This window comes from Ruditapes philippinarum, unplaced genomic scaffold (assembly GCF_026571515.1).
Source record: "Ruditapes philippinarum isolate M1 unplaced genomic scaffold, ASM2657151v2 ctg188_1_1_1_1, whole genome shotgun sequence".
Taxonomy (NCBI): Eukaryota; Metazoa; Mollusca; class Bivalvia; order Venerida; family Veneridae; genus Ruditapes; species Ruditapes philippinarum.
Window position 1 is genome coordinate 145,354 of NW_026853980.1, and position 14,799 is coordinate 160,152.

At 32.7% G+C, this 14,799-nt stretch overlaps 1 protein-coding gene across 1 annotated transcript; it reads left to right on the forward strand.

The window, feature by feature from the left end:
* The first annotated feature begins 10,814 nt into the window (after positions 1-10,814).
* LOC132738601 (uncharacterized) lies at positions 10,815-14,075 on the forward strand. The gene is made up of 2 exons (XM_060726141.1): positions 10,815-11,029; positions 11,950-14,075. The coding sequence occupies exon 2, from the start codon at positions 12,508-12,510 to the stop codon at positions 13,666-13,668; it is 1,161 nt and encodes a 386-aa protein (XP_060582124.1). The 5' UTR covers positions 10,815-11,029; positions 11,950-12,507; the 3' UTR covers positions 13,669-14,075.
* Positions 14,076-14,799: the final 724 nt, after the last annotated feature.

The window sequence follows — 14,799 nt, forward strand, 5'->3', positions numbered from 1 at the left end:
CTGTTAGCTTATGCAACATATGTCGTTCTACTTAGATGCCAGTTTGTGCCTGAAATAACGCAATGAGGTGCATTCGTGTTCTTCCTGCCATATGACCTCGAATGTATTAGTGCTAAAGTAAAATCAAACCAAAATAGAAGTGTTTTATACCTGTCAGTTTAATTTCATTAGTCGTTTAGATAATATAAAATATAGAAATACATTGGCAAAATTACGACTTTCTTCACATTAGCTTAATATTGAATGATGTCGACATTAACTATTCCGCCAGATGACCAGAATTGTAATCTCTCTAACATTAACGATATTGAAGTTGAATTAAAATGCAAAGCATGTGTTGACGTACGAAGACATTATTTACCAAGGTATTTTAATATGTTTCAGTAATTCAAAGCAGAATGGCTCCGTTTTGTATCAAGGCTTTCCAATTTAGTCTCTCTTATACTAATATTCAATATTTGCCACGCTTGTTGTTGTTGTTTGTACATTAAGTATATGTATATTGTATTATTTTATGTTTAATATGCACATGGAATACAGAGTGCTTTTCTTGATCAATGAAAATGAGCTTGCAATGCTTATTAATAAGTGAAATAAAATATTTTTTCTGTTCTGATTTTTTTTAATAATATGATAGATGAACGAGACCTTACGATGTCTCATGTGTATATGTATGTTTAAGCGTTACTTGCAGTGTTGCCTGAAAGTGTTTTTGTTTCAGATATTTATCCAAAATATTGCAAAGAAGATTAGGCCAATTTCTGCGTGCAGGGATGAACTGTCGTATTTTATTTAAGATACATGCATGCGGGTATATGAAATGAGGAACAAAGCGAGGGTTTGGTGCGAAACAGTTGAAACTCATATAATATATAGCTTATAGTTACGTCTGATTCACACCAATCCATCGAAAGACTACAAACAGGTAGTTGCGTTTAGATAAGGCTTAATATAAAACGAGCGAGCAAATTTAATCAGCTTTTTATGACTTTTTGATGAAGTTTACATTCTTAATAGACGTTAAGACATGTTTAACAAGATATTTTATCCCCCGCATTGTTGAGGTTAAATTTGTCGATAAGCTTAAGATTTTTTGAATAGATTTATTTACTTCTGTTTTCTGATAATTACCATAACTACATGTATTTTATCAATTTGTACCGTTTAATAATCTTTAGATGCATAGAGCGACAATATAAACGAAAAGGAAAAGGAAGAGAAAAGCTAGAACAAAAACGACAAGCAAATACTAACAACAACTAAGAGAAAGAAAATAAATTATCTGATGAATCAGTTCATGTTAACTGTTGTGATTAAATGAAATAAAAAAATGGCTTCAGTATATAAAAGCTCTGATGAATATTTCGAGTATTACTGTGATCCGTGTAAAACTTTTGGAGATGAATTCGAGGCCGAGGGATTCTGTACAGTTTGCCAGGAATATCTGTGTAGCATCTGTTTTCGCAGTCATTCAAGAAACAAGGTAACCTGCCTTCACACTATACTGAGAAAGGATAACATGCCCAGACAAGTTTTAAAGCTATGTAATCCGTGTATCAAAGCGAGAGACGAAGTAAAGGCAGTTGGGTACTGTGAAAATTGTTGCGAATATCTCTGTAGTGACTGTTACAAAAGCCACACCAGAAACAAATTTTCAAGAGATCACGTGCTAGTGAAGGAGGAAAAACTAGATGATACCAGCAGAGTCGTTACATCTGCAATTGCAAGGATAAATATTAAAAAGGATATGACCCGTGGTGTTAATATGGCAGAAGCTTATACCTTCGACAGAGATATCAATGTCAGGTCAGATACTGACAAAAAAGATTGCTACATTACATGCATAACGTTAGTTTCTAACTACGAGATAGCCCTCTGTGATTGTGACAATAAATGTCTGAAACTTGTTGACGTCGAGGAGAATATAATCAAAGACGTATTACCTTTACAATCTACTCCTTTAGGAATAACAGCGATATCAAGAGACCAGATAGCGGTTGTTTTAGAAACGAGGTATCAGATAATTATTGTTAGGACACGTATGAAGCTATTTATAGAACATACGATAAAAACCAACGGGTTATGTCTCGACGTAAAAATGATGAACAAACACTTATATGTGTCATTTTGGAAACCAGTAAAGTTTCATATACTCCTGACAACAGGGGCAATAATAAAGACAATCAAACCTGATGATGAAATGATGAGACATTGTGTTCTCCCTGTAAATATTGCTGTGAGTCCCGATGAAACTGTCATCTACGTGTCTGACTGGAAAACTAACAAAGTTATGTCCCTGGATATGAATGGTAATATGTTAGCCTTGTTTCAGGGCGAGTTAGAATTTCCGGAATGCATTATCATGTCTCCGTTTGGATCAGTCTACGTATGTAACAGAAGGCAGAGCGTCGTGTACAAGATGAAGTCAGACCTTAGTGAAGCTATCGTGATACTAGGACCAAGCGATGGATTAAAATACCCGGAAGCAATGTGTTTGAATACTACCAATCAAGATCTCTATCTCAGCAGTGGGTTTTTGGATGCCAAATATCAAAATGTTTTAAAGGTTTACAAATGTTAGAGATGCTCATTCATATTTAAATACATAAATCAGTGTAGCAATACCACGTGACTATGACGTCATTTTCGGCATTATTTCCATGACAAATATTGCTCGATTCGGAAAAGAAAATTGCCGTAAATATTTCATTTCTGTACCAATTTCTTTGGGATATGCACCATTCTACGGGGAAAAATATAAGCTTTCCACAGAATATTGGATCTTCTTCAGTTTATAAGCCGTTTTATCAAACACTTTGCATAACCTTAGAAGTTGCTTGTTTTTTGTAAAAAATCATTTAAGTATCACGATGGAAATTATAAATAATGTATATGACTGATAATACCAAATGTTAAATTTGTATGTTTTTTTTCACTCTCGCATGCTGTATATTTGTGTAATGACGAGGAACTGTTAGGTTCATGTAATATTTAATAATTAAACTGTTCTGTTATCTTCTGCTCCTAATATTTAGCTATCTATCTGTTACACTATTATGCTATGAATTAGAGCCACTATTTTCCTTTCATCCTAATCGTTACAGTTGTTAGCTAACCTATCATTCAGATTGTGAATCATTTAGCTATCCATTTCTTTGCCGCACGTAATTAATTCTCCATTTGAAATTTACACATTTAAGCTATCCATTTGATTACCACGCTATCTATTATTTAGCTATCCTTTCAATTGTTACATCTAAATGTTACACTTTTGTCTGTTTATTCTGATTCAATTCTCTTACAATTTTTAGCTATTTGAACATAAGACATTTTAGAGCCATAAGATTTTCTACATTATTAAGCTATTCATATTCTATATATTTTTCCGTTACGCTAACTATTTTAATGAATAATAAAGTTACATAAATAAAGAAAGAGATACTAGTAATTATATGCGTGGTAACGCACATAAGGCGTTGTAACGCAACTCAAAAGGCCTAGAAAGCAACACAAAATGCAAAGGTGAATTGTTTTCTTAACTAAGTAAAACTGCTATCTCATAAAACTTTCATCTGGTTAAAATATGGTATCATATGATAAGGAATTCGTTATCAATTATTATCAGATATTATTCCAATGTTGCACATATTGTCATCAATTTACACATTTTGTACTTAACTATCACCATGTTAGTAAAATAATAATTTAGTTTAGTCCTACTAAAGTGACATCATAAATTAATAACGAGATAAAATCTTCTAATTTCGTGACAGTGTCTCCTAATTAGGCATCAGGTAAGTTCTATTAACTAAAGGTGAGATGTCCTCTTATTTATGTGATAGTATCGCCCATTAGGATGAGTGTTTGTCAGTTATGTCCGAAATACAAGACATTTCCTCTTTTAAAGAAATATAATATTTAAATTCGGTTAAAAGTATATTTAAGGTATTTATTGTAACATGTTAATGTAATGAAAACTTTGAATGACAGTACTATATCATAGGCCACCCTGTCTGCTGGTACTTACATAAATTTTGGATTGAATGCCGAAACATGTTCTTGAAATGACGTAAAGAAAATCAAGGTTTATGTGGTAAAATATAATCAAACCCACAACTACAGTCAATAATTTTAAATAGATAACGTTTTCAAGTATAAAGTGCATTACTGTCAGCATTTTCAAGCTAATCATTTAACAAACATTCATCTATTTGACAACGACATGCATTAGAAACGATATCAGCAGTAACTTTTTATTTATGTCCTTTACTAAATAATTTTTGGATTGTATTATTATTCATTATAAATTAATTTTGCTACACCAACAAGCGATAATGTGGATAAAATCAAGGTTTCAAAATTTAGAAACAAGAAAACTGAACATAAAAATCTAAAACAGTTTTGTTGTACAGAATAAAATATATTTTGAAAAAAAAAACAACAACAAACAAACAAAAAAAAAACAACAAAAACAAACCCAAAAAACATTAAGCCGATATTTAAAGAACTAAATGGGTTTTACAACCTAGTAAAAATGTAATCATAAACGCGCGCAACAGAGCGTGATTCCAAACAGTTAAGTTATACGCTGTGCGCCGTGGTAATGTTGCCGTAAATCTTGAGAAAATATTAACAACACAAAAGAAACTCGTTTAAAGAGACTTCTGTATGCAAAGCCTTTTTTCTCCCCCCTACATTGGATACTAAACATATTTTATATTTGTAAAACTAAGGCAAGAAAATTAACATGACCCCCTGTACCAGCCCAGACACGGTATCTTCGCGGCTGAATTCAAATTTTGTCAAAATTGCATGGAAACGTGTTCTATGGACATGTCGTCGTCTTTGATCAGCCATTACCATAATTTCAAAAAGTTGACACTATGAATATGTTTCAATGCCGGTTTGGAAAGAATAATATTGAATATACGGCAGCAGCCTTAAGGTGTTACCTTTTTAACACGCAAATTTAGTTGTATTGAAAGAATATAACAGTGTTACTTTTACAAATATTCTCACTTGAATTTATGATACAAGGTTCCTTAATGAATGAGATCACTAAATACATTGACAGCAGTCGTTTTATGTTTTATATAAAACGTCACGATTAGCCAGTAAAAGGCGACAGGTGCAATAGGTGTTAAATTACGTGTTTACACTTTATTAAATAAAGTAATTATGACATGGGTTAAAGCGTGCTATAAACCAATTAACTGTAGTACAAATAAGAAAGTAAGTATCAACTTTACCTTTTATTTCCATTTATTTACATAATATAATAACAGAACAATATCTGTATATCTGATTCAAGTTTATTGAAAATGCAGATGATAATAAACAAGTTTGTCGCCTGTAAGATTTTGATATCGTTGGTAGTTAGGTAAAATAAACGAACAACAAGCGTACAATTATAAATTGTGCAATGTATGTTACATTTCCTTTCGCAAATAACCATTGTTTGTATAATAGATAGTAAAAGAAACACTTTCGTTTATAATCATTATCAGGTCAAAACTACAAAGTAGCAAATAGAGACAATCTACTTTAAGAAACACGTCTGTTAAGCCTTAGGTTCGCTCCTTCACAATATTATTATCCATACCTTTAGCACATTTTTGATACTATGATAAAGTCATACGTTTATATATATTCAATATATTCAATCATACAGGCTATTATAACTTTTCATGTATAGAAACAGTAAACAGTTTTTTATCATTATAAAAATATAATTCTATCTGTTTTCAGTTCTCTTCAGCACACATTTTATCTATATACTTTCTTACATGCCTGTAAGATAAGCTGATATTTTATGATAGTATGTCATAACTTTACATAACAACTCAGATTTCCCCATTGTTACACTGTATAAACATAAATGATTTTTTTCCGAAATAATCGATCAAAACATTGATTTATTTCTGCTTGTTTTTATTCTGAAATATTATCGTAGGTTTTTACCAGTATATTTGATAATTCTTCTTGAACCTTCTTGAATGTTTTTTTTTTGTTGGCTCTGTTTTTAACATTTGTAAACTTTCAAAACGTTTTTATGCTTTGCCTTCAAACTTCCACTGCTGATATAAAGATGTTGATTGTCATTATTCATACAGATTGCATGTGGGTATACTAATCCATCTCCTGGTCCAAGTATCACCAAAGCTTCACTCAGATCTGACTTCATCTTGTACACTACGTCTTGTTTTCTATTACAGACGTATATCAATCCACTCGGAGATATTATAATACCGTGGGGCTCATCTATTTCACCTTGGAACATGGCTAAGATATTACCATTCATATCAAGGGACAGAATTTTGTTAGTTTTCCAGTCCGACACGTAGATAACACTTTCATCAGGACTTGCCGTAATATAACGAGGGTTTGTACAATTTTTCAGAACCTCGTCATTCGGTTGAATCGTCTTGATTATTTCGCCTGTCAGTTTGAGTTTCTGAAACTTAACAGGTGAACGAAATGACACAAATAAATGTCTGTTCATCATTGTAACGTCAAGACAGATACCATTTGTTTTTATTGTATGCCCCACAATTAGTTTCGCATGTATTCCAACAATCTGTATATGATACTTGCTGTCAAATGCAACCGCAATCAGTTTATTAGATACCGCTGTTATTCCTAACGGATTCGATTGTAACGATAGTACGTCTTGAATAATGTTTTTATCAGTGTCAACCAGTTTCAGACATTTATTGTCACAATCACCGAGGACAAGTTTATTGTTGGCAACACACGTCATGCTTGTTATGAAACAGTTATTTTTATCAGAAACTGACTTTACATTTATATCTCGGACATAAATGTAATCTGCTGTCATGTTTTTGGCACTGGACGTTTCTTTTCCTAAAGACATACTAGCAGAGGAAGAAGTACCGACTTGATCGACATGCTCAAATTGCTCTTCCTTTACAAGCATGTGGCCTTTTGAAAATTTATTTCTAGGATGACTCTTGAAACAATCATGACACAGGAAATCACAGCAATTTTTGCAGTAACCAACTGCTTTTATTTCATCTCCGGCTTTCTTACACGGATTACATAGCCTTGAAGTTTTCTTTGGCATGTCATCTTTTTTCAACAGATAGTGATGTTTCGATACTTTGTTCTTTGAATGACTCCGAAAGCATGTGTTACAAAGGTATTCCTTGCAAACAGTACAAAAGCCTTCAGCATTTAAAATATCTCCAAAACTTTTACAAGGATCGCATTTATGCTCGTTAACGTCTTCAGGTTTCTTAATGTCTATTGCGGTGTCTTCCGAGCCTTCAAAACCGGAGGCATGATAACTTTCAGTTCTCTTCTCCCCTAACAAATGGTGTCTTATTTTGTCTTTCAATTGTCGTCTTCCACTTACTTGTTCGGCCATTGTAATCGTCTTTCAAATGACCTTATGTTCTATTTTGTAATCATTTTAATCCATTTTCAAATGAGATATGTCCTTCTTTGCAATCATCGGAATTTGCATAAACTGATTCATATTCTTTTAATTTTTTAAGCGCTGTAGTAAAATGCTTTTATGAAACGATTTGCTCTTATTCAATATTTGTGAACTTTTGACAATATTCAGCTCCTATTACCCGCATTACTTCCGTTTTCAGGTTGATAGTTGGTCTCGCATCAATACGTCTTTTGAATTTATAACTACTTGACAGCTCAAGCGGTATTCATACCCTATAAAGAAGGTATATCATGGTTACCGTAGCTTTTCACGCTTTATTAGCCTATCATATTGCAATGTTTTATTTAGTTTTTTGTACTTTTGTTCGTTATTTTTTAGTGTCAGATACATGACAGATATAATTTATTTAAAAATATTTTTTTTATGTTTTATTCTGTTTAACTTTTCTTTTTTCAATAGAATCCTCTCCTTATACGTTGATCTTCCGTGTATATCGTAACGCTCACAGTTTAGTCATAGATTAAATACAGTTACTACTGATCATATCAAACGAAAGTATCGCTGTAAAATATATAACGAAAAATACAATATACTTGTACTTTTACGTTCTTTCACACTAATTTAGTAAACTAGTATTCATACTTAGAAGCTATTGTATCGTACATGTTCGTGGAATTATACGTATTTGGCACATATAATCCAGATCTAAAGGGCGTGAGAGATTTTGCACTTTTACATTATCTATTATTACGAACAAACCCAATCAAACGGAGTCTAAAATTTTCATATTATTTTTTTATTAGTTCCGAGTTATTCCCCCGTGCACATATTTATATAATGTTTCCACATATCATTGTGATATGGTGATCTGTCTTCTTAATAAATGTAATATCGGGAGTATTCATTGACTGGGTTGGATTTGACTAAATTTTACAGATTCGTACTCGATAGTTACTGTGTGAAAGAAATGATCCTACACTAAGCCGGTACAGATTAGAATATCTAGCTTGCTAACAGTGCTATCGGAGTTATGCCATATTTTCGAATATAATATTTTTTTTTCGTTTAGCACTTTGTATCGGCAAATAGTATTTGTACCGCCTGTCCGTTCGTCCATCTATCCGAGTTTCAACATTTCGTTAATTATTTGGCTAGAAGGAGAATAGGTAATTGTTCTTTGTCTTTGATGTAATCATTCCGTAATGCTTTGATGTGGCTACTTTCCTTAACCTGGCTGAAAAGGACGGTAGAGAGAACAATATAGTAGCCACATAAGTACTGTCTCGTTAGAGGGTCCGTCTGTCCGTTCGAGGTTAAACAAAAAACTTCAAGAAGTTCTGTATTTTCTTATGGCTTCATAAGTTACACACTTACAAATCAATACAACGTACATGGTTTTGGCAAGTAACATAACTATGACTTCCATTTCTACCGAGTTATTGGCTTTTAAGCACTTTCAAATGGATATGGTTAACCTAAACCGGCAAGTTTGATACATCTTATGTTTTATCTGTACTAATGGCTTCATAATTTCACACTTATTGATAAATACAAAATTACATAAATTAAAGATATATACATGTAACTGTGTCATCCATTTTCCAAGACATTTGGCTTTTTATAACTTTGAAAATTGGTCCTATTTCGGCAGGTTGAATTTGCCTTAAGTTTTTCCTAAGTGCTTCATTTATTTAATGTTATAGGAGGAAATGTTTATTGGTTTACAAGTTCTGTATTTTTTAAGTAAAGGATAACTTGGGTCAATGTCATGGTTACTGGTGTAAAAACATAAATTTATACAATTTTAATGATGCAGCATTTATTTGTAAATTGATGTATTGCATGTTAAATACGGTCATGCCTAGGGAGGTCCTCTTCCTTAGGGTTTAGTGAGGGGTCATTTTAGTCAAGGTCACCAATGCCAAAAAATGGATTTCACTATTACAGGTGTAACTTTCATCTATTGACAGAGGTCTTTTATATTTGGTAAAAACATAAATGGAGTAGATTTCCTCCTTAAGGTGGAGTTAGAGGTAATCTGGTCAAAGTCACATGTGCTAAAATAAATTTTGATACTATTGCCCACTATTGACTGCTGTTATTTCCATAATTAGTAGGAATATAACTTGTAACTTGATAACTAATTGGCAGTTGGAGCACCAATCGCAGGTGATCGGCGCTTGACTGGTCATTTCACCAAATAAAAAAAAAATGATGGATATATATTTAGTAAAGATAAGCAAATCGCCACTCATTTTAAGCACTCATTATAATGTGAAATTCATGACTCCATCATTGTTTCACCAAATTTTAAAATTTGTGTACTAAGTGGTAGGAAATTAATTCCTCTTAAAGAAAACATAGATGTAATAAATATATATTTAATCTCGAATTCACCGTAAGTGTAGGTCAACCCCTCCTCCGACCCTCAAGTCCCTTTCCCCAATACCCCTTTGCCCCGTTGCTTTTGTAGACTTATAAATTAATTGTTTTCTAAAATGTTCTTGTCTATTTCCTATTATATATTATCAAAGTAATAACCCCGTCCGTTCTTTTGCCTTGTGTCTTGTACTGTGTTTTTTTCTTCTTTGTTTTTCTTTTTTTTTTGGAGGGGGGTCGTCCTGGGCTCCTTTCCGGTGCTCCTGCGTTCCTTGCTCGTGTTGGGGTTGTCTTTATTTACGCCGTCGTTCCTTAATTATCTTGTTTTTCATATTTTACTATAGAAATATCAGTTTTTAACCGGGGTACATGTAGAAAGATATCATCTTCTTTTTTATAGACATGAATTATTATGATATATTGTGCAGCAATCAATTGCGGGATAAAAAAACTAACCAAGCGCACAATTGTCAACCTGCAACCAACTGATCTGATTACACTCTCTTAACGGGTGTGTTTATAATTTAAATCAATTTATATAAGATAAAACTTTGCAACGGTTTAAAATTACAGTATGTAAAACAATGCAAATACATGTACTCAGATGAATTTTCATCTGACTGGACATATATTCATCATCTAGGTCCATATAAATGTACAAGCCTGTGGTTAGATTTCATCTTTTTATGACATTTTAAAAAAACAAACGAAAAACAACAAAACCGCTCAAACCATGTGTGGTATCTAAAATGACATTCAGGATTATGCATTTTGCAACATAAATTCAGTTTCAATCTAAACAGACGATTAAAAGCTAAAAACGATATACTCGAGGGTGGAAACTAATTGAATAAAAAAAATGAGTACAAATAAAATTATGCAATTAGTATTACTTTCAATAAAGCCAAATGTCTGTCTTAAAATCGTATTCATTATGTAACAGTACACAGCAGATATACATGTATGTTATAATGTACTGCCTATACATGTACCTCTGTCGAACATTGCAAAACTATTTGATACCATTATACTGTACACAATACGTACTTGTCTAACTAATCTGGTTTAAATGTTTATTCATAAAACATATGCGCGTTTGTCCTTAAAAATCACGTTTACAAAGAATAACCTTGAAGAAGGTCGACTGTATCGAGCTTAATATTGGTTTGTTATACTGCTAGTTTTATAAAGTTAGTAAGCGTTGTTTTATGAATTTGGCTAGATATTTAGGTAAGTTAATGTATTTCATTTAAGATATGAATTCAGAATCATACATGTTTATGCATTTTAATTCATACACTGTTGTTGTTTGATTTTGAAATAGAGAAACTAAGAATCCCTTAGGATAGCCCATCACGGCGAAATTGAAAATATTGCAGATTCGGTTTAATGAGTTTGATTTTAAATTAATGGATTAAGTCTCATCATTACTGTAAATGTCATATGGCGTTTCCACCGAGGTGCCCATACAATATACGAAGAGGCGTCTGCAGCTTTCTATCACCAGTACACTGATACGTTACCATTATATGGAAGAAGTCCGATAAATTTACTCTGAGACACAAGAGTTAAAGGGTTTATGTTTGCGTCTTCTTAGCAGGTCTCCTTGTCATATGTTTGATAAATCTTAAAGAATGGCGGGTACTATACAATTGTTAAACCGAACAACTAAGTACGTTTGATTTATAAAGAAATAATTTATTTTAAGTAATTATATCCATGATCTAACGGTGGACTTATTTATCAGCATACTCAAATTTACTATCAAAATGCAAAGGTAATTGCAGAAAAAGGAAAACATTTCGGTAAGTTACAGAAAATAACTTGAAGTAAAACAAGATGAAAAACTTACACGTGTTACATAATTGCTTTTCTTGTATGATTGTAAGGTGTTTAAATATAATTGAAACAGTTTGCTGCGAAATAATGACTCGTCATTGTTTCCATTTGTTATATACATATAGTGTTCATAAAACATGTTTAAACGGTCTTTGCCTGTACAACATAAGGAAGTTGAACATATCGATAAACGTTATTGTTTTATTTATTTCATTCAAAGTATCAATATTCTTCAAGCGATATGTTTTTATTTAATTCAATTTTTACTAATCAAATTAACCAATAAAAACATCCCGTTATATTTTCAACAGAGATCTAATGGAGGAAGTCGATGGCGCAAAAGCTTCATTTCTTGAACAAAGAGATCTTCAAAAGGGTTTGCCTGCCAACCTTTGTCAGCCGTGTTTAAATGAAGGTATTGAGGTCAGCACTCATAGATTATGTGTAGAATGCAACGAATACCTTTGCACGTCGTGTATAGAAGCTCACAGTAGATTTAGTACGACAAAGACCCATCATCTAAAGGAAAATAAGTTGGACTTTAAGTTGGACTTTAATTTCAATCAAAACATGAACGCTGGAAGATGTTTTTACCATACGGATAAATATCTCGACCACTTTTGTGTTCCACATGATGAATTTAGTTGCGTCTCTTGTTTGAACATAAGGCATCGGTCATGTACGCAGAAGCTAAGTATAAATGAAATGGCAGCTGAAATTACAGAGGAGGATTTAGCCGATGTTTGAGAAAGAAAAGAAAAGTGCTTACGTAAGATAAATGAAGTAAAAGAAAAAAGCACAAAATGCATTGCTATGTTAGATGTTAAAAACGAGATGCATTGAGTTTCCTCGAGTCATTTCGAACTGACATGCTTGCTGCTATCAATAACATTTGTGAAAATAGTACTGTAACTTTAGAAAAGAAATATACAACGATTCGGTCAAAATTAGAAGCTGATTTGAAAATATGTAGTGACATGGAAAACAGTTTAGAGAAGAGAAACATTGCTTTCAAATTCAAAGAGACAGCTACGCAGTTTATCAATATGAGGAAACTATTGAGACTAACAAATATGACAGAGGCGACTGCAGAAGCAATGGCTAATGACATCGACATAAAGTATTTCAAACTAATGAGGAGTTCACTGTGTTTAAAAATCTTGAAACAACCAGAACTGCTTATTGAATTTGCAGACCATATCCGTATTTATGAAGAAACTGAACGATCTTACACTCTCCATCAGGTTGCTATTAAACATTCTGATATAGATATAAATATAGAGTTACACAGAAGTGTGTACAAACAATCCTCCCGATTGATGATACCGCTCGAAAAGTCAGTACTTGTTTATGATACAATGAGAAAAGTATCTCAAGAGATTGAATTTCCGGATCTGGTATCTTCCGTAGAGACAGTGAATAATAATGTTTGCGGTGCATTACCTAACAAGGGTGTAGTTGTTTGTCCAACCGAAAACAAGAAGATGCGGATGGTACTAAAGACGCATGAGTCATGCATAGGAATAGTTAAATCGTCTGGCTTATTTGGTTGCTTTTATGTCACTGTCCGTCTTGAAAAAGTTGGCCAACTTCGTAAATATACATCTGAAGGAAAACTGGATGATGTACTAAAATCAAACGAGAAAGGTGACACTGTATTTACGTATGAAATCGGGGAAGTTAAATTATCAAAAGATGAAAAGAAGATATATGTTGTTGATACCGTAACTGGAATAGTGATAGTTTCTGTAAAACCATTCAGTCTAATGAAAATCATTTCTAACGTCAAAAAACCGATAGGCATTGCTTTGATTCAGGCAGAAAGCATGTTTATTTTGCTTTCCGACGGTAAGGTCACACAAACGATAGATGATGGAAAAACGTTCTACACAGTCATTGAAAAGGGCAATATAGGGGAAAAGTATCATTCAATCTGCTGGGATGGATTCGATACTATATTTGTAATTTGTTCACAGGATAGCACCCTGTATATACAGCACCATCAACTGAATTTTAAAAAAGAATACTGAGCATCTTATTTTCAAGGACATGGTTTGAAGAAAAGAAATAGTATCATTTAATACAAATCCTTGCTCTATAATATGTGATAAACCAGGTAAATGTCATGGAACTGAAATAGGTCCTTTTGTCAATCTAAATTGATTACTAGACAGGCACAGTATGATTCGACGAGGAAACGTTCAGAATTAACTGATAACATTTTTTCTGTTCACTAGATTTGAATGACAGTTATATAAAATGTTTTATGTGCATATTCACACTAATACTGACATGCCTATCATTAAAAGAGGACTTAAGTCTTCTGGAAACACATTTATTCATCATATTTTTTCCATCTGCATCGTAGCACAAAGATTGGTATATGCTTTATTTTGTTCTATATCTGTAATGAAAGTATTATAAATTATTAAAGATTTGTGATTTGTTATGTTTTCATGTCACGATTAACACTTAAGATGTTTAAAACAAACGTTTAACATGCCTGATTATTTGCGCATATTTTTTGTGCTTGCGTACTCGCGTGCGGGCGCACGCATGTGTGTATATAAACATTTTAGACAAGGAGAGAACGATCACTTGGGAGTTATGAAATAAAACAATTACTATGTCAACATCGCTGTCAAAATTACTTTTAACACATCTTAACTATATAATTTTCTTGTTGATAAAATTATTTGAACTCAGGTCATAAGTATTTTAGCTCTCGAATAGAAATCATTTTTTTATTTTACTTTGACGTCGTTTATATTTTGACCTCACGTCAATTGTTTGGGATGGTGCCTAAGTATGCGATTGTCAGACGTCAGTCTGCGCGAGTCCACTACTTAAGGTGTCTATGCCATATCAACCTTGAAAAAGACTTGCTTTAACAAAGGGTCTTATGACTTCCATGAACTAATGGACTTTCTGCGCTTCCGGACTTGCTAAACCGCTTCATTTTGAGGACAATTACAGAATAATGGGTGGAAAATATTTAAAAGAAGAAATGAATATTTTGAGTGTGTCTACCTTTAAACATTATTCAGCATTAAAAAAATGAAATGGTAAAATTTTCAATTTAGAAACATCCACAGAGACTGAAATGAGAAATATTTTAAAACGCTGTTATAAAATGTTGGTTTTTTACTTTGAGTATTTTC

Coding starts and splice junctions, on each gene's coding strand:
- LOC132738601 (XM_060726141.1), top strand. CDS start 12,508: ATGCTTGCTGCTATCAATAACATTTGTGAAAATAGTACTGTAACTTTA.